The 24,562-nt window shown below is 45.3% G+C and overlaps 1 protein-coding gene across 2 annotated transcripts in view; it reads right to left on the reverse strand.

Annotated features, from left to right (window-relative positions):
- The window catches only part of usp43b (ubiquitin specific peptidase 43b), a 42,395-nt gene that overhangs the window by 10,848 nt on the left and 6,985 nt on the right, over positions 1 to 24,562 (reverse strand). For both annotated transcript variants that reach the window (XM_069525712.1, XM_069525711.1), the window contains exons 3-7: positions 14,120 to 14,217; positions 9,309 to 9,401; positions 6,303 to 6,438; positions 5,950 to 6,094; positions 2,123 to 2,285 (exon numbers count right to left, since the gene is read on the reverse strand). In XM_069525712.1, the coding sequence (XP_069381813.1) occupies positions 2,123 to 2,285; positions 5,950 to 6,094; positions 6,303 to 6,438; positions 9,309 to 9,401; positions 14,120 to 14,217 (635 nt within the window). The remainder of the gene's footprint in view (positions 1 to 2,122; positions 2,286 to 5,949; positions 6,095 to 6,302; positions 6,439 to 9,308; positions 9,402 to 14,119; positions 14,218 to 24,562) is intronic.

Below are 24,562 nucleotides of genomic sequence, written 5' to 3' on the forward strand. Positions count from 1 at the left end.
TCGCACGTCTCCTCGTCTTATTCTATTGTAATGTAAATAATTATTGATGAACATCCTCAGCTTCAGAGAAGATTCTCATTACAGCCTCTCCGTGGAGGGACAGAGGGAGATAATGAGCAGAGGGACGACCACCATTTCGAATGACGGATCACATAACACATTTATTATTATACACATTTAATTGAGGGCAGCCCTTCACTGCACGCTCGAGATTCATTGGATTTATGAAACCATGTGCGACAAAGACACGCACACACACACACACACACACACACACAGTGACGACTGCTGATTAAACAGAGCAAACATGAGGATAATGAATTAAAAATAATATTGTTTCAATGTATTTCATGTTTTTAATCTGTGTTATAGTTTTTAAGATATCAACGAGGTGATAAAAATTCATGAAGGACAAAAGGTTTCTGGTTCTGAATCATGGTTTGGTCTTTCTGAGTGTAGTAGATGGGTTTTCTCTGGGTTTCCTCCCACAGTCCACATGCATGCAGACTGGAGTAAAGTTAATTATTGACTCTGAACTGACCAGTGGTGTGAATGTAAGACTGAGAGTTTGTTTGTCTCTGTATGTTTGCTCTGTGACACCACACCAGGATGTATTCCGCCTCTCGCCCAGTGTCGGCTGGGATTGACTACCCGACGACCCTCAGAGGATAAGATAAAAACAGAATTTTATTTCAGTGGCTGCACGCCTCTGCGAGTTTCAGTCTACATGCAAGTTTTTTTCCAGACTCATATGAAGTATTAAACAAGGTGGATGTTTTTACTAATCAACTTGTTCCCTCGGTGTTACGTTCACACGAGGAACAATCCTCCAAGGTGTTCTTGAGATGATTACAATCATCGGCTTCAGAAGAACTCAATTGTTGCTGTAGGTTTATTATTATTATCAAATCCACGGCCTCCACATAAGTGTATAAAAATGCAGAGGAGTCTATTTTCCACTTCTGAGCTCAACAGCTCATTTATTTTCACAGAGTGTCGGCGTCAGGGAGCAAACGAAATGAAATGTCATGAGATCAATTTGTCAACATTCGAGGGGAGGAGGAATGCCAAAACGGTGAACGTTTGCGTTTTCACACATGAAATATGAAACTTGAATTCCCATCTACTGCTTCTGTACCTATCACTTTCACACTTTTGAATATGCCGACGACACTGGGAGCGTTCACACTTTGCTGATTTTCAGAAATGTCCTCTGCGATGCTTTTCTACGGAGAAGCAGAGCGAGAGTGTGCGACCCCGATGTCATTATCGTCGTCCAGCTGTCATCTGATGAGAGAGAGATAGTTCGGCGGTTTGATCGACGACAGAGAGGCGTTTGAAGGAGAGACTGAGACGACGTCTCATGGATTCACGTTCTCACGGGAGCGGAGCTGGTGAACTCACCTATATTGATCTCTGGACTCTGACAGGGAGACGGGCGTCTAATGAATGTCTGTATCGCACCACATGTCAGATTCCTCGGTCGTTTGATGTGAGTCCTCTCACTAACAGAGCGCTGACGTGACCTTGACGTGTTCTTCTGAGCAAGGTCGGGGAGAAAATACATCGACTGGAACACCGAAGACACATTTGATTAGAGGCTGTTTGTTTAATGGGAAAAGTTTCCACTTTTTATCACGTTAGCACGTCCCATTTGTTTTTTATTTGATTAAAAAAAAAAGATCTTTTGGGCTGAAGAATCGATTCGTTTAACGATGTCACTAAAAAATCATTCTATATTTTGTTTATATTTCTCAAACAGTATCCTTCCTCCTCCTTTTACAAGAGACTCGGGTTTGAGGACATCCTAAGTGACGAGTTTCAACACCGTAACTATGGCAACCGCATGTCCCAGTTCATCCAGGATCGTCCTGGTTTCAGTCTGCGTGTCCCGGGACCCGACGGACGCCTGTAAAACACTCAGATGTCCCAGTTTTCAACCTCCATTATCAAACTGACCCGTTTTTTTTTTTTTAGCCATAATGAAATCCAACTTGTTTTTTATCTCATTCATAGACACTGATCATTCTCTCCCACTCATCAAAAACATAAACAAAGGCGCCGTGAGTCTGGATTCAACACCGAACATAGATCCGTCAGACAGGTGTCTTTCTTTTCTTACCTGACGGCCTGTTGGCCCGCCCCGGCAGCGTTGCACACCAACAGCAGGATCTTGACCGGGACGCCCTGGTTGAGGAACTCTGAAGACAACGCACCAGATGACGGTAACCTCTGACCCTCGGGACCAGTGGAGTATGGAGACGATGGCAGGCTGTGGTGGTACCCTGGCAGAGGAGAGAGAAAACACTGAGGCCTTCTCTACACTACTGCCGACATTTAAAAAAAAAAGAAGATATTTAAAACAACAAACATTTGAAAATCTTGTGTCTGCATGTCCGAATTTTACATTCATACAATCCTACCAGCATTTTTTTCCCCCAAAGGAGCTGAGGAAATACTGAAAAGTGTAATAATTTGCCTTCGCACCTTTTAACAAGGAGCACGGAGAGTTTACATGCATAAAGTGGCGAGACCGCAGCTTTCTATTTGGGGAGCAGTGATTCAGAGGGGAGAACAGATGGACCAATGTCTGCGTGCTCTCTCAGCAGGGGACATTATCTGATGCAGCTTCTGCTCCACATCCTGTCCTGGTGAGGAGCCAGGCAGCAATTCTCTCCCGTTCCCCTCGCTACCAACACGCTGGGAGTGAAAACTCAAAGGGGCCGAGATCCCGGTGACGTCAGCGGTGACGCGCTCTCGTCACGCAGGAGACGACGACGCCTCAGAAGCTCTGAGTGATAAATCACACGGTGAATTATAGTCTCAGACGCAGGGGAGAAGAAATTGATTGAGCGCGGCGGCTGTGCCTTCCCCAAACTTTTCATTAAACGCCGTTGTTTACACTTGACACGTGATTCATCACCAATATGCCAAATGCCACTGCCGGGCATGTTGTTACCGAGATCCTTGCTGAGCAGCGAGCTGGTGTGAACGCACGTCCCTCTTCGCACAGAAATAATTGGGGTGTGAGGACATAAAGCTGAGTATGAAGGACAAGACCAATTCAGAACTAATCAAAGTCTACATATATATATACGCCACCAGAGCTTAAACTTTAAAACTCAGACTGCAGTGTCTTGTCTCCGAGAAGGAGAGTAATGATAAGTATGCACAGCTTTACATTCATTAATGTCGTTCTAATCAAGTCAGTGATAAAACTTGCTCCGTGATTTACATGAGCGGCGACCTCCGCTAACTGTGGGGATGATTTATGGAGGAAAATCTGCTTTTAAAGATCCAGAGGAACATGAAACCGCAGTAAAACACAGAGGTCACCTCCGGGTCCCTCTGAGCTTTAAGATTCAGGAGAACTCATCGCTCATTAAATCCAGGTTTTCGAGTAGATGTCATTAAATATACAGTTTAGACATTTTTTTTTTACAAGGCTCTTGTCACCGCTCATATTTTTTTTAACCTTTAAGCCCAAAATTTGAAGACATTCCCTCAATAAATACTTTATATATCACTTTAAAGAGGCCAAAAGCATGTTTTGTGAGGCCACAGTGACCTTTGACATTTGACCCTTGACCTCTAGAATCCACCCGGTCTCTCCCTGAGTCTCAGTGAACGTTCGTGCTGAATTTAACAGGATTCTCTCAGGTCGTTCTTAAACTAACACGTTCACAAGACTCCTTCCTGTTCGTCACATATAAACAACAAGCAGTCCGCGTGATGACAACAGGAAGGAGGAGTTTTTGTTCTCTGTTCGTAGCAGCAATTAGTTTAATGTGAAACAGAGCTTTAACTGTGAACTGTGCCAATTCCACGCGTCCAAATATTATTTGGCAGATGATCTCATATTTAAGTCTCCACCTTGGCACCAGAACTCCACACGGGGGACGTCATGCTTATCAATCCTTGAAGGTGAATCATCGAAACCCCGAACCGAGACTGTTTCTGTCTCAGGTGACACTTGTGAGCTGCACTTGGAGATTTTATACAATTAATTATTGATGAAAAGCTCAATTACTTGAAACAGCAGATGGTGAGCTCATGAAAAATACTGCAGACCACTAGTGATGTTTTAAAAATGTGTGTGCAGCTGATATCAACTAGAGCTGCTGTTTCTTTAAGGACCCGTATGAAAATATGGTATTATTGGTTATTTCCAGTCTTTATGCTAAGCTAAGCTAATCTGCTACTGGCTGTAACCTAACATTTGCTGCACATAATCGAGTGAGGCATCAACTTCTCCTGCTTCTTGTTCGACTAATACCTCAAGTTATGACCAAGAAAAAATAAAATCCATTTACCAAGAACAAGTCCAACAGATATAACAAAGCGCCAGGAAAAGAATGAAATGTTGACTTTACAGAACAGAGGAATATTTCACGATTAAAACTGTACAGCAGGGAGATTAAGAAGGCCACCCATGATTCTCCTTTGACGTAATCGAAAGGTTAATTTCTTCTCATTCACATCACACAGACACCGAGCAGCTCTTTTCTGAGCGCCTGTAACAGCCTCTCACATCAGGAGCTTTTAAATCCGCAGTCACCGAACGGACGCCAGCGAAAATTCAAATCAATCAGTGGGTTTGGTTCACAGAGGAAACGGACCACAAAGTAGAAGCGCAATAAAACAGAGCTACGCACATTTTGTGCTCATTCAACGCCCGAGGACATAATCCACATCGATAACTTCTCCTTAATTCACCGCACACAAAATGCTTCGAATACCAGACTGAGCTTTAATGAGATCCCTGACTGGAGTTTATTATTCCGTCTCCCATCTAACCTGCAAGAATGAAACTGTTACTCACATTTGAAAATGTATAGATAATTGATTAGGGGTCATTTAGCAACTGCAGCAGAGGCAGTAAGATTGTGATTTACGGTGCCAGACCGTATAAAGAACAGTGCAACATTTTTTTATTTTTTTTATTCATCACAGTGAGGCCAAGAATATTCATGTGCTGCACATGTACTAGTCTTTTATTAAAGTGAAATAAAAATAAAGGATGTCGGTAAATTAAGGGAAGCTGGTGGGATATTTATCAATTAGACTGAAATACTGATTTAACAGAACATGCTCATGTTGACCTTTAAAAAAAGTTACACGAGGAGAAACTAGAATTACCAGCCCGAGGTTCTAGGCCTCCGCCAACCAGTGCAGTTTCAGTCTACAGACATTTTTCTCCACGAGGTCACAGAACTCTAATTAACTCTAAACGAGCACATTTCCTGAAGATGGTGTAACGTTCCTTTAAAAACACGGCAATGAGACTGACAGGACAATCTGTGGTGATGTAGACTCTCCATAATCAACCCCAGGAGGCCGAGCCACTGAGAACCAGACCAGACGGTTGTAGAGAGAGAGAGAGAGAGAGAGAGAGGTGGAGATGGTGGAGATGGTGGGGGGGTTCTGTTAGGCAGCCAGGCTTTGTGTGGCCATTGAGCAACATAAATTAAAGCTGTAAAAGTCACATTTTTCAAATGGAGCGGCGGCGTTAACACAGTGCTGGGACTCACGGCCCGGAGAGAGAGAGGACAACGGAGCAGAACCTGCCTGCTGACAGCACAAAGTGAGAAACAAGGGGATATTGTGCTGTGAAGTGCCTCTGAGCTCATGTTCTACATCACCGAGACACAGATGAAACACAGACATTAATGTGAAGCCTGCACAGGCGAGATGTAATTCACCGAGCTCCGAGGGGAAGTTTTACTCTTTTTAATGCGCTCCCCCGGGGCCCTCGTGCAGTGAGGTGTACTCCCCGAGGGTTTCATTACGCAAAGCACGATAATAAAAATTGGTTTGTTTACAGATCTGCGTGCACATCCACATTAAAAGACAGGGAAAATATTAATTTGGTGCCACCGTCAAGTTATTTTCAAAGACAGCGTGTGGCTAAAAACAGCATGCGTTTGTTTTCCTTTTGATTTCGGGTACCTGAGATCCGGGCTGAGCCTCCTCTGATGTAGAGGGGCGGAGCCTGGAAGGCGTAGATGACATCATTCTCAGCGATGCTCGTTAGATCGTCCTCGTCGAAGAAGGAGCGCTGGAACCCTGTGGAGTAAACCTCTGTCAGGATCACCTGGAGAGAGACACACACACAAGTTGATTGTTAATTCCTTTAGCAGGATTAAGTTTTGGTCATGAAGGAACACGTGGACTTTTGGGGGCAGATCCTTGCAAGAAGCATGAAATCAATAAGTCCCACTCTGAAATAATTAAAGCAGCAGCAGAGTAAAAGACCAAAGAAAGGTCAAACCACAATCACACACACTGCGTCTTTACGTCACCTGGTCTGGAGAAATCTTCCCCTCGTCGGCCACCATCCTCCTCAGGCAGGCCACCGAGCCGAACAGAGGCACAGCCAGCCCGGTGCGGAGGTACCGCTGTCCTTTGGTGCTGAACACCAGCGTCACACACAGCGGCCTGCCACACACACACACACACACACACACAAGAAAACACACAGTCAGAGGGAGGCGGCAAACAGAACGGCCTCTATTTTGATTTCTGTGCCATCGCTCCTGCAGCCTCCTCCACGGCCAGGACGGGACAAAAGAAGACCTTCATGAATAAATCAATACATTTTAACATTAATAATAGATCATTAGGAGTTTTATGTGTGCAAAATAATGGAATCTCTATTGCATTTTTAAAAACAGGGAGCTCTTGGCTCTGACCCCTCCAGAGTCAGCGCTGACATGAGCAGGCTGCTGGGACATAATGGCTCTCGGTGAATAACGGCACACTGACGAACACTATCAGGAACCTGTGGAGTATCGGTATGTGGCAGGGCCAAGAGCAATTACACAGAGATACGAGAGGGTGGTGACAGGGGCAGCTCTGTTATTTATGTGCACTTGAATATAATAAAAAAAACATCAAATTAGGTGAGACCATAAAACATTTTCCAAGCGCAAAGGAAACTGCCGCAGCCGCAAAAAGGTAATCCAAGGACACGCGCATCGTTTAGATAAGCAACCTTAAACGTACCGCTTAACTTAATTCATCAAATATCATTACGTTCCCTCTAAAGATAAGAATAAGAAACAAAATCACAAAGAAACTTCTGCTGCAGAACAACCTCTGCTCTCCAGACAAGGACGACGGGTACACAAAGCTTCTATTCAAACTCAAATCAGTTTTTTAAATTATATTTCAACAATGCAAATATATTTATATACAATACAAGTGGAGGGGGAATTGCTGTATATATCCGTACGTTTGTAAATGTATGTGTTGAGCGATACGTGTGTAATAATAAATTCAAGCTCTTGATAGGGCCAAGGATTAAAATATCAGAATTCCCCTTTAATGCAAACTTTTGCGATTACTAATGAAAAGTGATAAAAGAGTTTTAGCAGTATGAGATTACAGGACAGAAAACTTTTCTCTTCACCTCTGCCTTTAACTAGATCATGCACTCTTCTTTGTTTTCAGTTTTTCAAAGTATTGCTTAACGTGATCTGAAAAATAGATAGAATATAACTACGTGTGCGACCACTTAAAAAAGAACGGGTGGGAAATAAAGTACACATATATATATATATATATATATATATATATATGGTGCATGAAATAAACTTGTCTGGCACATTCACTTCACAGTCTGCGTGGTGTCAAATAATAAGTTACAGGTGGATGATGTAATAAACATCACACAGACCTTTGCTTCATGCACACACAGAAACCATGAACTGTCCTTTGTGCCGAGCTTTCAGCTTCCACCACTGACTGTATGTTTCTAAAGGATCCGAGGGACCTTTATATTCTTCAAGCATCTCAGAAATGTATTTTAGCCCTGAGCCGTAAAATCACCCATAAACCAGCAGCAGCACTCTGAAGTATTATAACTAACTGGAAGCCAGAATTCTGCATTAACAGGTGACATCTGCATAATTCTACTGGTTCTTGTTACGTGCGATTGTTTTTTTAAAATCCAAACCAACATGTTTACTCCTGCTCCACGGAGTTGGGTGCATGGAGGCGGAGACTGGAGGCTTCAGAAGAGAGAGGAACAGTAAATTGGCAGCACTTATCCAGCCACTGCTCCAGGAGGAATCCTACATTAACTAAATTAACTAACCCTAACCCTTTATTACAGTTTTCATATGAACAAAACAAACCGAAACCACCGACTGTTCATCAGTGTTGTATTATTGACCTACTGCATTCATGCGAGACATCTCGACCACTAACGCGTCGCTCCCTTAATGAGGCTAATTAATGGGCTGCTGCCACCGAGAGAGAATATTCATACGCAAAAAAAAAACGTCCATGTTGCATGAACAGGGAAGTGTAAATAAAAAACCATGCGACATGCAAAGTGCATGTGACTGCCAAGGGACAGGAGGTGTTCGGATAACCGGGCACAGCCAATGTTGGTTTGCTAACAAACAGCATGTGAGCTGATCTCTTCACACAGAGAAATATATTTTAAAAATAAGATTTAAAAGCCAATCCATCTGTTTCTCTCCTCACACTCACTGAAGTAAAGGATGGGAACTAAATGCTCTCCACTTGGAATGATGTCAAGATGAATAATTTCCTGAATTCCAAGGGAAGTTGGCTGAACTTGCATGAACTGTTTGAGAGAGTGAAAACTGAAAGGACGTCAATATCTGGCAAGAGAGAAGCTCCGGTGAATCTTAAGAGCGACACCTCTGCGTGTCAGTCATGTAGATGAGCTCTACAGAGCCTGTGCTGAGCAGAAGCTACAATTTAGTCTGAGATAACTCTTCAACCGATCGACGTTCACGTTGAAGCAGCAGCTTCACATTTGGGTAAATACGTTTATTTGCTTTCAAGCTGAGGGTGAAAAGATCAATACCTTATCTGGCCGTTCAAAATGTCGAGCAGCACGTCTGAAGCTCAAGAGAAGCTCCGACATGGAATATGTGAACGTGTCCAGAGCAACAGATATTTGCCTTCTCACCTACAGCTCCTCTGGAAACGTCTTCAGTGCATGAAAGCAGCTAAATTTACATTTTACATACTTGTTTGTTTGATTCTGTGCAAAAAAAACAAAAACTACCTTTCGACAAGTAAACAGTCTGACACAAAGCTCCCCTGCAAAATGTTTTTCTACAAAATGTCAGACGATTCCCTTAATTTTAGGTTGTGTTGGAGACGGCTGGGCCTTGGCGGAGGTTATAATCAAAATGAACTGTGTTATAAAAGTCTGGCATCCTGAAAAGCACTGCTATTATACGTTAACACTGTTCATTCGTTTGCACTGCTCTGGTTTGTCACAGAACCACCACGTCAGGTGATGGAGTCGAGTCAGCTGTGCTCACCTGGTCTGGCGTAGAGGAATGGGGAGCGAGATGCAGAGGAAAGGGTCAAAGGTGTTGCTCTGTTTCAGACAGTGGGGGCACGTCAGCGAGGATCTGAGGGGAAACAGAGCACAGTCGCATGAGTCGTCAGACAAACGGCTGCTCTGAGTCGACACAGACTCCCCAATTAGTCCCAAAGTCATCCCGAGTCAGGCCGGGGCGGGAGAGAGCAGCCGTCCGAATCTCGTTACACAAACGAGCGACACAGGAGAGAGATGAACAGGCCTCGATCTGGCGGTGAGAAAGGAGAAGGTGAGTGATGAAGAGAACGACAGCAGTGAGGAGCAGAAGTGGATCCCTGGGGGTGAACGCACGGGAACCTGCAGCAGCGGTTTCTGTCTCGTTGCATCACCCTCACCGATGCTACTCATGCGGTGTCATTACAGGATCGAGAACACAAGGCGAGGCGGGAGTTTCTTTAAGTGACGTCAGGATCACTGACGGAGGAGACGACTGAACCCAAAACAATGATTTTTCCACTCAGACAGATTACACCTCCTCCCTCTTCTCACAGGAGGAAAAATAATTTATTCCACTGAGCTAATTTCCCGATCAATGAGTCAGAGAGCCCACTTAAGTTAATGTCTGAGAGCTGGAGGTGATTTTATAAACTACATTACGTCTTTTGTCCGATAATTTGAGTTCATCTGTGCAACATTTGCTGGATTAGACTTTGTGTAAACACAGGATAATCACACAAGTCTGGAATAGATGTTTTCTATCAACCTCTTGATTTCATGGATAAGGGGCATGAGTGGGTGGAGACTAAATACTGGATATAAAGAGAACAGAATGTCATTTAATTGTCAATTGTCATCAAACAAGTGGAATTACCATCAACCACAGAAACAAACACGGAAACAAACGTTCAACAATTTCTTGAATTCCAAAACAAGTAGTTGTTTAAGCGGTTGCTAGGGGTTAAGTTAAATTAATGCCAAAGAGTTCACCCACTGATTCTTTTTAAATCACAAAAATGATCAGAGAGAATCAGCTAATACGAAATAATTCAACTGGACATTTAAAGGAATAAATCTAAATGTCTGTGTTTACACGTTTCATTTAATTGTCTCAATTGTTTTTTCAATTACTGCTGCGATTGTTATTTTTTTCTATGATTAATCACTCGATGGTTTTTCACACACGCACCCTGAGGTGAAAACTGGTTTCATCAGTTTGAATGAGCAAAGTTTTCAAAACAGTGAAAAATGATATCGAAGAAACAAGTGCAATAAACGTCAATGAACAAACAGGGACACACTTTAATTTACAGGTCGACAGAGCTTCGGTTGTGATTGACTGTTACGTTTCATTTCTTTTATTATCAGCAGGACGGATATAAATCAGCCGCTATGTGAAATGGGAAATAACTTTGTCAGTTTTCATTCACCTCTGCAGTGTCGGAAAGCACCATGTCACATAAATTGGCTACAGACTTGTGTTGAGTGTGTTTTTCACGACATCGAACCATCGGACATGAAGTCAGAGATGAACTGTAGAAACGTGTTTACCTCATAGGACGGCACCTGACAGACCCAGGGGGGAGGAGGGGGGAGGAGGAGGAGGAGGAGGAGGAGGAGGGGGGGGAGAGAATAAAGCTCCATTCAAGCGAGCCCAGCTGACACTGGCTCTTAGTGCATCTCAGTCTTGGCAGAGCGGAGTGGTTGCCCTACGGATGTCTTATTCTCGCCAGGAAACAGTGAGGGTGAGCTGCACTCTGTGCATACAAATCACACTCAGCCTCCACTAAAACATAGATGCTCCCCGCGCTGCTGGAAAACACTTAAAAAGAGAAAAGGAGCAGAGGAAGAAGGTGATATTCTGGTGACGCTCTAATGGAGGAAGCGTGCAAAAGTTGAGAAGCGTGTATCCTCCCCCTGTCTGGGACGCAGCCATGCTGAAGAGACTCTGAGCTCGATGCTTTGCACCACAACGCGCTGCGGAAAGTTCCCCCGAGTGACACATCACCTCGGTATCTTTATCTGACCGATTCGCTTTCCTGAGGGATGCTGGGAAAAGCAAACAGAGTCTCCGATTAGAAATGGGACAGATTGGCAGCTAATTCTCCTCAGTGAGTCTGGCTGACGGCTACGTCCTCTGATGGCGGATGAAAGGAGGTTTATTCACCACGTTAATGCTCCGAGATGGAAAAGGCGTAAACCTTAATGTGTGCCTCATAATTCACTAATTGAAAATACAATATACAGATAATAAACAGAGCCATTATTGGGCCTGTAAATTAAAAACAACAAGCGGAAACTCGATCCCGCCCTGCAAATCATAACCAATCAGCAGATGTGATCACAACAGAGGTCGGGTGGCGAGAAGCGAGGGTCGCTCAGAGAAAGCGGCGTCACGGTAAGACGAGCCACTCTCCCACCAAAACTGCTGCACGGTTGAAATTTGAAACGCTCGGCTGCCCGTCACCCGGCTTCTCTAGAATGAATGACGCTCGACATTTTCAGTGCAGTCTCCACTGTGTCGCCCACATCTGCACGAAGATCACATCCAATGTTACAGTTATTTCCTCAGTGTGGGACAAGAGCAACAGATTTAAGAAAGAGGGATGAGTCTAGATCTTATCGGTGAAGCAAATGAACGAGCGATGTTTTGCACGCCACCAAAATCAACAACAAACATGAGTCAACACGACAAAACTCCCCAAAGTTAAATGATTTAAAGTATTATGTGAATAAGTTAACTGTTGATATGTTAATTTTCAATTTCCAGTTTGCCTTAATAAAAAAATCTGTTCTCATAATAAAAAATATCAGTTCTGGCCCAGTTAAGGCACCGAGGTCATTTTAAAACTTTTGATTTAGGAGTGGTATCGGGGAAAAAAACCCAAACCCAAAGACAAGTTCATTATAAAATGAGACTACACCGTCCTCAGCACGTGATGACTCATCCAAGTTCAGATTCCATAGTGACAAACCGAGGCTGTTACAAGAATAATTCTCCCGTCCGTCAACTCCAGACAGCGCATTGTTACCCAGTGAGTTGTGGGCGCTCAGGACTCAAGAGGAAAAGAGAACGACGGGAGTCAAGAGATGTTAATTCAAAAGATCGATTCCAGCGGCGATAACAGAGCATGCATCGCCATTAAAAACCTCGGGATTCATCCTGTCTGCAGGTTTTTTTTTTTACATAGTTTAACTTGGAACGTTTACAGATTCCGTCCTCGCGGTCTCACCCATTACGCAGCATTCAAACAGGAGACGGGAACAAAAAAATCTTCCTGCCAGGCTGCAGAGTCTGCTGCTTCCTGTCGAGACACACCCGAGGTCTCACAATCTGAAACATTTGACAGCGAGGGTGGCAATTAAGAGATGCGCCGCGTCAGAGGTATTACTGGCAGTCACACAGAGCTGACAACTTTCTGAGGAATTAGCAGACGGGGGAAGGGATGGGACAAACAAGACATTAGCGGTTCAGTCTGCAGGGAGGCGAATGCGTTTTATTAACGAAACACAGATCGGATTTTGCCGATGACCTGCGATGATCGGTCAGTTACGGGACACAGACACTACAGGTGATTAATGACTTTAGCCTTGGGATGGATTCTACTGTAACGGACCTCTGAAATAACCGACAAATAATATTATACAGAGGTGAACAGTAATAAAGCAAATACAAAATCTTCAGTGCAGATAAACCAGGTGGGATGAACACAAAGTTTTCCAGCGTCACTCTGCACCTGCCAGCTCTGCACACAACGTCCAGCACACAAACAATAAAAAGTGAGAGTATATTGTAGGAATAATTCTCCGAAGCAGCAACAAACCCTTGCGACAAATCTGCTGAGCATCCTCGCTTCTCTTTCTTCAGACCGAAACAGAAAATTATATATATATATATATAATATTTAGTTCTTTCCGCTCGGACATGGTGCACAGATGAGTCTGTGAGCGTCTGAATGAAGCTCCAGCTCCCAGTAGAGCGCAGCTGACAGATGTGAACATTGTGAAGAGCTGCCTCTTTATCTGAGACTGGATGATTGATTAATTTTGAGTCGTGAGGACGTCCAGCTGCAACCAGTCTGGTGGAGAAAACACTTCACTTCAGAGTATTAACAACAGTGAAAACACCTCACCGCTGGCACAGCTAACAACCTCAATTATTCCACCCGGCACGAGAGCTAAGCTGTAAATAAGTACTCGCACAGGAAAGGATTTCTATCCCAATATGGAGGTTGGGGCACCGGGGCAGTTTTTTTCATCAGACCCTCCTGCTTTTGCCGGCTTGGTAATTACTGAGATTTGCTATTCTTCTGACCTGGCATGTGTGTCTCTGAGGACCTCTGTGTAAAAGACACAGTGACACCCCCATTACAGCTGCTGTGTCGTCCTTAATCTGACCAATGAAGGCTAAACACCATAGAAGTGTGGGTGGACACAGGTGATCTGACAACATGACAGTTGAAGCTGCACCACAATTCACAGACTCAACTGTGTTTTCAAACTAAAACGATTAACGCGTATCCGGAGCAGAAATCAAAAAACATAGAAGTGTGGATGAAGCAGAAGATATCAGGTCCCTAAAGGTTTCATGGATGCTTCTGTGGGAAAATGGCGAAAATATTGAATAACTCTCATTGACACCAATTTCAGATTCACGGATCAGCACTAAACTTTAACCGGGTCTTCTCTGACTTATCCCGCATCCTTCCGGAGGATTAACTGTGGCGGAGGTAATGAGCTCACAAGCCTGGCCGCTGATTCCTAACTGACTTGATTTCTTGCAGGTGGTTATTGTTGGGAGAGGACACTCACTTGTACTGGGCCTGGAAGTGTTCCTGGACGAAGCTGTGCTGGACCTGCTGGGACTGGGACGGGTCTGGAGACGGCGCCTCTTCAGTTCCACCGGGGCCCTGCAGCACAGAGGAGGAGGCATAAACACAGAGTTGTCATATTGTCACATTCCCCAGAGATCCATCACCTCTGTCAGGGGCCGCTGTGAGAATCAGCTCACACTGTAAATAACAACAGTGCAGCAGTAGATTCAGAAAGCGGTGGCGTCCGTAAAGTGCAGCTTCAGCACAATTTTCTCTTTTCCTTGGCAATGAAGGGATGTTTTAAATTGGGAGAAAAGCACTGACCTAAACATAACCCCTGGGAAAGCCTTGTCTTTTTTCTTTCATATATGCAGCTACCTCAGAAAGGATGCTGACCTCGGATAAAGATAAAAGAAGAAGGGGGGCGACAAAGAAAAATAAAAAACTGAGTCTGATCACTGGAAAACTTGCAAGGTCACAAAATAAAAGTGTGGGTTGGCACAGCCGGGGGACAGAACATAACTAAGCGAATAAGCTTCTACATCAGCTCTGCAGAACAATAAATATGTTTTCCTCAAGTACCGAAGTGCAGTAATCTTGATTAAAAACACAGCACGGAAATGTTTTTTTCAGTGTAGTTTTAAGATCTTTATCGTCCCCCGAGGGAAAATCTCACGGTAAAAAACGAAAAGAACACAAACACAACATATCAGCGGACATCGGATATTTAGTCACAGCAAACAGTAGTTTTATTTACAAAGCACATTTCAAACACATACGTAGATTCCAATGCAAAATCAAAAGAAATCAATTTAAAATCAGAGAGCACAGTTTGAAGTTTCAAACAAACTGAAAGGGATGAACGTGTCTGAGTGTGAAACTTGGTGCAGCTTGTTTAAATCTAAGGGGACTGTTGGCAGAGGTATGAGCTCTCCTCAAGGCCATTCTACTTTTCTCCATTATTCTTTCAGTTATCAAGTGGTTGTGCTTAAAAGGTCATGATGTTTCATACGAGCACCTTGTTTGGATTTCTCTGCTCGCACGCTATCAGCCTGGTGTAAACGTCAGGCACTTGAGAGTGCATTAAGTCATCATATCACTGCAGCTGTGCTTTTACACCAGGCTCACCAGGCCAAACGGAAACGCACTTTCTAAGCCGGCTCTGTTGACACACGCTCGCTCTGTGTTTACTATTCGTCCGATCTCCAGCTCCTGGACCTGCGCTGGCTGCACGCTGTTCCCAGGCTGGCAGGTCGACCGTGACCTCCGCTCACAAACGGGAGCTGAAAGGAGGTTTAGAATTTCTGAAGGGGAGAGGGAAGTGGAGGGCGTGCGTTTGTGCGTCTGGGAAATCAGGAGAGTCCTTTACAGTTCACCAGCGTTTCAAATCCTGAGTCTATTCTCCTGAAAGCATGTGAGCTGTGCAGGGAGCGAGCGCGAGACTGAAACCCGACCTTCCTACGGCTCTGCGCTCCAACGGGCACGCACAATTACAAAGCTCTCTCACTCATTCCTCTGTCAGGGGTTTGTCCATTTCTCCCACGTAACGTCAGGATTGCCAAAAGGGGAGTTTTCACCCCGGCTGATCTTGTTACTGCTTCACTTGAAACGTGCAATGTAAGGTTAGGAATTAAAGAGGCGAGAATATAACCCCTCAGACGCCCCCCCCCCCCCACATACTTGGGAAAGGGATTCCATCGATATCTTTACGTGGCGATAACAAAGCAGCGTTCAGGCCAGCGAGTGCAGGCACGGTCGGTCTTATCACTTCTCAGAAATCCGTGCCCAGCTCTGCCGTGTCAACAGACAGCGAGGCGTCGGCTGTGTGTTAACAGGAGCTGTCCACGATGCGGACATTTAGTGGGAAAGTGGTGGACGGGTTACATGTGGTTCTGATAAGGCCTCACTCATCTGACCAATCACGGAAAGATAGTGATCCCCAACGAGTAACTTCTGCTGCTGCTGCTGCTGCTGGTCGGAGAAACTGTTTTACAGGTTGTTAAGAGACTCCGAAGGATCGGGGGTTCACCTCCAGCGGGGCCATGGGCCGCCCCGCAATCCAGATGCTATCTCTGAAATTGGTTGTCAGGAAAATAAAACCAACTACCAACTGATAAAAATACAACAGAACAGGAAACAGAGCGGGATAAAAATCAGAGACAATATTTTTAGCGGCAGGTCGGACCGACTGACGCCTATTACAGAGTGTGATATTCATCTCCTGAATATACTGTGCAAAACCGAAATACAGCAAATACACATTGAAATACACCGGATCTGTGTGACTGACTGAATGAGTGATGGATGAAGGCGCACACGCAAACCTAACCTTAAAATGTAATCATTTACTTTATGGGGAATTACTTTTTATGTTCACAAAGAGTTCAACACTTCAGGCTGTCAGCTGTATCTCTCTTAATGTACCGTATAACTCATATTTCCTCTACTGCCCGTTTATAGAGTTGAGACTCCTTGATAACACAACTCAAGACCGGAGTCATCGGCTTATCTCTTAATGAAAAGCAAGGCCATGCTCAACCGCAGAGGTAACATGCAGAAATATTCAAACAAAAATGTGCTCATATTCCAGACTGCGTGAGGCCAGAGAACTGTCTACCTCTGCTTAATCCGTAAGCCTCCGTACCAGGAGAGGGAAGTGTGCCAGCGAGGAGCATGGAGAAAATTAAAAACTCAAATCCCTCACCCTGGCACCTTAGCGTGCCCGTAATTGATTTCTGGGATTTAGATAAATGACAGAGATATGGAATGCTACCGAGTGGCGGGCCGGACGGAGTCTGGCCGCCGGCTCAGCGACTGTCTGCAGGAGGCCAGGGTTCAACTGTGAGTGCGATTGTGACTGAAAGAGGAGGAGAGCGGGGCCGGGCTGGTGGAGAGAGAGAGAGAGGCACGATGAGCAGAATGTTGTGCAGCCGGCTGCTGGAAACCAGACATCTGCCTCAGAGGGGTCATTTTCTTCAATCAGCAGGGAACGCCAGCTGATACCAGGGTGTTGTACTGAGAACACCATCCTGAAAGGGACTGACAATCTGGGGAGTGTGGGTTTATATGTTTACCATCTCCGCCCAGGAAGTTGTGTACTTGTGTCTGTTTGGTAAAAAGCAGAATCCGCAAAAAGTCCTGGATGGATTTACACATATATATATAATATACAACAGCTTCTGCAAGGATGACCACCTTCCTGGATTACAGCGCCGATAGACACACGTCGTCGGTGAGGTCAACTGACTGGGATTAAAAGGTGAATGAGAAGGAAGTGGAAGCTATGCGTCCCATCGCTGAGCGCGTCAGGGACGAACGAGTGCAGGCGTCTACAAGAACTGGTCCAAGTCCCAGAAGAAGGAGGCTTTCACCGAATAATTTTGGCAACGATTCTGAAGATGTTTAGGTACTGATGTGTGTATTTAAGGCTCATATCAGCTGTAATTAAAGGACCAACGATATGTCGGTCAGGCTCTAATTCATACTGAGAACAAAGATTCTTAACTTAGAGCATAAGAACTAGTTATTTCCAGATAATATCAAACTGAACAAAAGTGTAATAGTGGCTGTGATGTGCTCACTGTGTAACTTGGCTGCAGACACACACACACAGACGAGCGGCTCACTCACAACCAAGTCCCAGTTAAATCCAAGACTGTTGACTCCCGGTCATCTGTGCTTCAGCACGAAAGCCTGAAATCGCCCAGATTAACGCTGCACTCCGTCCCATTGGGGAGGCGTTCAATAATTCACCCCAAAAAAATGTTGCTGGGGAGTGATTCATCTCAGCCAGAGGATGCTCTGCAAAGGAACTCGGGCCACTCTGGCCGCACTACGGTGAAGAATCCAGGAAACGTGCCCCCCCCCCCATCACCGTCCTCACCGACCACCTGTCTCGTCCTGATGGGTTTTCAAGGGTGGGGGAGGCGGATTGTGAAAAGGGGGGTGGGGGGGGACGAGTGTTCCCAGTAATGGCCCTGATGTGAATAATTTAAACAAGCCGTGGAAACACACAGGGATGGACATGTGTTTCTGCTGGAGAAAGCACTATAGTGGGGCGATCGAGAACAAGAAGCTAAAGCCCGGGTTGATCGTAACGGAGAGACGGAGTGAGAGAGAGAGAGAGAGAGAGAGAGAGAGAGCTGTGGAGCAGGTGTAAAGACGCTGCATGTGTTTATCGATATGGACAGACGGGGATAGAACAAGAGAGGAGAGTGACTGAAAGTAGCGCACACCGCCGAGATAAAGAGCATCGATAAATAATGGACAGTCGCGTTCAAACCGCCTCCTGTCGCGTGCGTAAAAGCGACCCCTCTATAAATAGACCCAGTAATAATGACACTCGAAGCTTTTTCTCTCGGACCCTTCGGACCCTATGGGCGGTCGCCCTGGGTGGGGTGCACTAGTATGGACATGCTAACGCGCTGGCCACCGCCTAAACTCTGGATACCCGCTCCATCTCCGTTCAAACCGTCCAATCAGAGGCCCTCATGAGACGCCCCAACTTCCTGCTCCGAGCTCCAGCAGGAAGTCTTTGATTCAAAGGAACCGTGGATTCCATGGTTTCCTTCTTCCTGCAGGAGTCTCAGCTCCAAAGTTTATTCTTCTGTTCATTCTAATTTACCAATTCTCACTAGTTTCTCTGTGTGAAATGGACTGAAAGCTCAATCAGGATTGTTTTGTCACAGATTAAAATCCGATGATGATCAGACACATATTTTCTATACCACTCATCCGCCGAGGGTAGCAGGTGGGCAGCGTACCGTGGGACCAACGCACACAGACAAATAATAAAGACGTTTACGTTCGCACCATAGAGGCCAATCTATAGTCTCCAATTAATCTAACCTGCAGGTCTTGGGACAGTGGGAGGAGGACGGAGTACCTGGAGAAAACCCACACAGGCACTAAAAGGGGGCGGGTTCAAACTTGCTGTAGGAAACAGTTCTAGCCACAATATTGATCAATAGCCTGACACTAGCATTGGCGGAGAAGCAACTGTGCATTTTTTGTGATTTGTGGGAAGAAAGAAAGAATGCAGCTAAGACAAAACCTTAAAAACCTTTTCAATTTGAATATGAACAACAACCTCACGTGTTTGTTTCGAAGGAGCCAGATGATTAAATTTCAAAGACATCTGAGATTAGTCATCAATCACTGCTCACTGACGCTACAGGGACACGATGCAGGAAACGAAACACAGACACTGTTTAAACAGTTTGCTCCTGAAAGCTCAAGACAAACCCTGCCGGTGATTCTGACTTTCTGAGACGGCTCTTAGGAAGATTTATCCTTCCTGTACGGATGCAGCCGGAGCGGCTGAGGGGGAAATTAATTCTAATGAAGGCAGGTCGGCCTCCTGAGCTGATGAGGTTTATTATCACCCGCCCCCCAGCTCCTGTGGCTGCTGCTGCTGCTGCTGCTGACGAGCGTGGTGACACAGATCAGGATGAAATGACTGAGGCTCTGCTCCCTGCCACTTAGGAACGACTGTCGATGCATACAAATAAAAACCCAGCAGGATTAGTACGAGTTAAAAAGAATAATACACATTCCGCTTTGGTCGAAGCTCGTTCTTTAAGGCGGCACTGTGTTGGCGAGGTCGGGTTGATAGTTATTGCTTCATAAATAAATCCATTCATCTTCACAGGCAGATTCAATTGAACTCAAGATTACACATTAAAACTGGACTTGGCGTGACAGGCATGCCTCCGTGCTTAAATTATTTCTATCAACAACTCTTTAAATCATTCAAGTCAGCCTGGTTTCGGGCAATTGAATCGACACACTCTCCGGAAAATGCCTCCACTCAGCAAATCTGAATCACTTAAATCGCTGGGGTCGGCGCTGTCTGCCAATCAGACGCTGCCAGGGGGTGGGGGGGTGGGGGGGCATATACGTGTGAGGGAATTTCTTCACATTAAACAAAGAATCGCTCAGTGGATTTAATTCTGTTTCACCACAAAACAAGATGATTTACCTTTTAACCGGTGACTATTTAATGTTCGGAGTAATTAGTCCCTCGTAGACCTGCTCTGTGAAAACCTCAAACACAGTGACCTTGTTTCCTTTTATTTAAAAGTCCTCCGCAACTTAATAAGGAAAGGTTTTCTGGGCTGGGCTCCCTGCAGAGCTCGAGTGCAGTTTATAGAAACATCCCATTACTGTTCTTTAAACCGCTGGTGATGTATCGTGTTGTCTGGAGCGGTCAGACAGTTTCAGCTTCGATCTGTCTGCACCACAGTGAGCGGCAGCCTGAAATCCAACCTCCATGACAGGGAGATACTTTCTTTATTTAGAAGGAAGAACGCAGCAGGAGAGTTATATTCTCATTTGTCATTTTAATCTACGGGGGTAACAAAGATACACGAGAGGTCAGTCTCACACGTAACAGATTCAGAGTGACGGGTACGCAGACATGAGAGAGAGAGAACTGCATTGCCCAGTGCCACCACTGCAGCTGAGGTCTGATTGTCTGCGTGGATGGTAAAAACAAGAAGCTTAATAATAATCATTATGAAACTTTGACGGTACAAATGAGAGGATATGGCCAGCTGCCACAGTCTCGATGATTGATGGGAAACACTCAGGATCAGTTTTATTCATCTCTGAAAACAGCTTTGGATCCTGTTTTACTGTTTTAACATCCACACACAAGCATCTCTCGTCCCAGCATGTGTTTGGGGTCGGGAGGCCAGAGGCTCAGAGCCAATCAACACCGATGCGGGTCGGTGGTAAGAGGAGACCTCGAACACAGAGAGGTCATGTTCGGACCCTTCCCTCCTTCAAGCTGCTTTTCCAGCTGGGTGGCTCGGAGCCACAGGACGCCATTTCAGCTTGGCAGGGCCGACAGAACCGAGGGCAGAGCGGAGAGGAAACACACACACAGATCACAACAGAACCACTGGTGTGTCCAGCACTGACCACACACAGCCCTGCTCGTCTGTGGGGATAGAGGTGCACTTACTGGACTGGAATGAGTGAAAAGAAATTAAATTTGAAACCTCGGTACAATGTCTGGGTCTCTGTCTGGACGTGCGTCTACTTTCAGTACACAACCGCCCACGTAGGACAAATCTAATCTCCAGGAAGAGGAAGGGTAGGGAGGACAACTCAGGAGGCAACATAGTGACGGTTGACCAGACTTTTAAACACCTCTCGAGACGTCGGCCTGATTTTACTGAGGACAAACTGACCGGTACTGCAGTGGGGGGGGATGTAACAGGTACATGCAATTCAATTTTCACGGATCCGTAGATTTATTTTCAGGTACATTTCCCTTTTACTCCAAAACATACATCAGCAAATACCTCTACTTTCTACTACATTTTTGCAAACATTGTTACTATGATTATTATTATTGTTACTACTGTTACCACTGTTATTATGATTATTAAGAATTGTATTATTATTATTATTGTCATGCAGCATGAACACTATTACCTATCTATCCATCTAATCTAAAAGTTACTTAATTCTCTTCATATCATTTGTAACCTGCAGTGAAACACATTTTAAAAGTGTGACCCTCCCAACACTGGTCCCTGTGCCCACTGCCTCCACTGTCACAGAGAACTCAGCCTCACCTCTTCTCCTCTGAGGCTGCACAAGTGTCTCTTTCTTCCTGCCACTTACAAAGAGCCACATTCATAAAGCCGAGAGAGGGAGAGAAGAGAGAGAGAGAGGGGGGGGGAGAAAGAGAGAGAGAGAGAGCTTCACACTTGCGTTGTTTCCACAGCGATAAACTTTGAACAAACCGAGAGAGAATGTGCGTCACGTGAGTCAAAGCCACAGAGAGTAAACGGTAAAAGTTAGAACGTGTGTGTGTGCAGGATTGTGTCAACATCCTTTACAAATAGAAAAATAACATTGGTTCCAATGACACTGCAGTGTGAGACTCAGTGGATGCGACTACAGTGGATTGGAGCACGGGTGTGTGTGTGTGTGTGTGTGTGCCCTGGCTCTGTCTTTGTGCCCTGGTTCTCCTGTGTTAAGTGGTAACTAGCAACACATGCTTAAACGCAATTACCGAAAGGCCCACAGGGCTCCTGAATGAGCAGCAGAGATGGCTCGAGCTTGCAAACTCGCTGGCTGTCAGTGGTAACGTGCGCAGACTGGTAAACGCCTCCCGTCAGCCTGGCTGTGACCCTGGATGACTCTGCCAGCCAGCCAGCCAGCCAGCACCAGCACAGCTCCAGAATCAGGTAAACCGACAAACAAGCAAACAAGAAAACAAAAATCACAGAGCAGAGCTGATCCTGAACGGCTCTTAAAAAGTTTTAGAGGAATGTGATTCAGACACTTCGAGCTGCCCTGGTCGTGCCCCTCGGTGAGGCCCGCTCTTCACAGAGCTTCTTTGTTGGTGGAGCGGTGATAGTAGCCTGCATACCAAAGCTTTACTGTACGTTCTTGCAGAGATGCATATACGAGCTGCAGGAGGGACGGAGCAGAGAGCAGCGTGAATCACCGGGAGACAGAATTACTAGAATTACATCCCTCCCTTTCCTGAAACCAACAGAGTATCTATCCGACTGCATGTTTCCTCACTGATAAAACTGAAATCCATGACAACCTTGGTGTCTGCACAGAGCCCACACTGGCTGATGGCAGCAGGCCTGGACAAACATAAGAGGCAACTGTCACAAGATATTTTCCTCACTGGACAGCGGCCACAGCTCTGCTTTGTTGTTCTCCTTCTCCCTCTTGCTGCAAGGCATATGAATTCATATGCACCGTCCTCTTTTACGGCACTGACATGATCCGTAATCAACCACCGTGCAGGTTTTTACAGTCCCGTTAAATGGCACTAAGATTAAAAAGGGACTGTGCGTCAGGGACAATACTAAAAGTTGTACCTCCAGCATTCATCAATGTCCTGGCTCGTTTTTACCCGACGTACGGAAAATGGATGAAGTCGTCTGTCTGTGGTCATTCGTCTTGCTGAAAGTATATGCAGACGAAACAGCTACCACAAGAAATCATGGGGACAGTTTAACTGCTGGGACAGTTACTGCATAACAGCAGGGAGGAGATTGGACAGGAATTAAACGCAGTGTTCCCCAGTAATTATCTAGTCTCTGGTGGCCCACCATATTCTAATTCGTTCCGCCGCAGTTTCGTAATGAACAAATACATATTTTACACTTCTCATTATAGCAAAAGATACAGCGCTGCATGCACCATCTTTAAAATTAAAGAAAGAACGATAATATAGATAGCGTGTGCAGCCCTATGGGCCACATTACTGCGAGCTACCGCTATCTCACGTTACTCTCCATAACGTTTTTACCATCCACACAGACAGTCGAACCTTATGGATTCAGCTGCAGTCGTGGCATCAATGCAGTTACTTTGTCTCACGCGAGAACGTCTCTTTCATACATACATACATCATCTTACAGGAACCAGTGTTTTCAAATCTGTGTGTCCTCCGCTCCTCACCAGCTTCTCGGGTGTTAACAAGGTGTGGTGATATTCTCCCGGGGGACGCTGAGGACTCGTCGGGACAGACGTTATCAGCAGCTCTCCAGCCCTGCTCTCCTGTCATGTCCCTTCTAGATCCATGTGCACTCACAGACACAGTCCAGACGCCTTTCCACACCTCACCTCGACGTTCACTCCCATCCTGACCTAAAGGGTAGTCCAGCTCACAGGGAGAGGGGAGCTCGGTTCATGTGATATCGGAGGAACGACCGACATAGGAAACTTGGCGGAGTTGTCGACTTCCATTGATGCAAAGAGCTGGAGTCCCACCGTAGATGAAAGAGAAGTGTGGTCGAGTCAGAAACACTGATTTCTCTTGATTCGTCTCACTGGCTCATTCAAGCTCTCTCATTCTATACAGAATATAGAGGAAGACAGAAGCAAACACTAAACTGAATCCTAAGAGACGGAGCATGGCTTACATCCACAGACTAGTCAAATATTTCAATCTGGCCCTGGCTTTGTAATGAAATGCTGACAGTGCTTTGCCTGGAAACTTCGTCTTTTCTGCAGGAAGAGGTTGCACGTAGCTCTTTAACGATTTCATAGAAAAAGAGATCATACCATATATTAAATTATCTAATGTTTTGCCTCGGGAGTCTTGGAATCTAATGTTTTGATCTTGGCATCTCCCGATCCCACAATGATGAAACAACAGAATGAATCATTACAGTCAAAGCCTCAGGAAACAACGGGCCCTGAGCTTCTGTAGATTTAATTTCAATCACTCACCAACAGCAAGTGCAGCACTCGTAATACATCATACCACTGGTTATCACTACGAGGAAAAAGAGGGATGTCTGTTTAAAAAATTGAAACATGTTTTTAATTAAACATGAAAATATTTGCATTCACGGCTCAGTTCAAAGTTTCATTCAAGGAGCATAAGTTTGCACCGTGCCTGCAGGCGACGCCCCCGAGCAGGAGCCGCGCTGAGAGAAAATCAAACACTGCATCG

This window comes from Paralichthys olivaceus, chromosome 5, assembly GCF_024713975.1.
Source record: "Paralichthys olivaceus isolate ysfri-2021 chromosome 5, ASM2471397v2, whole genome shotgun sequence".
In the NCBI taxonomy this organism is placed as follows: Eukaryota; Metazoa; Chordata; class Actinopteri; order Pleuronectiformes; family Paralichthyidae; genus Paralichthys; species Paralichthys olivaceus.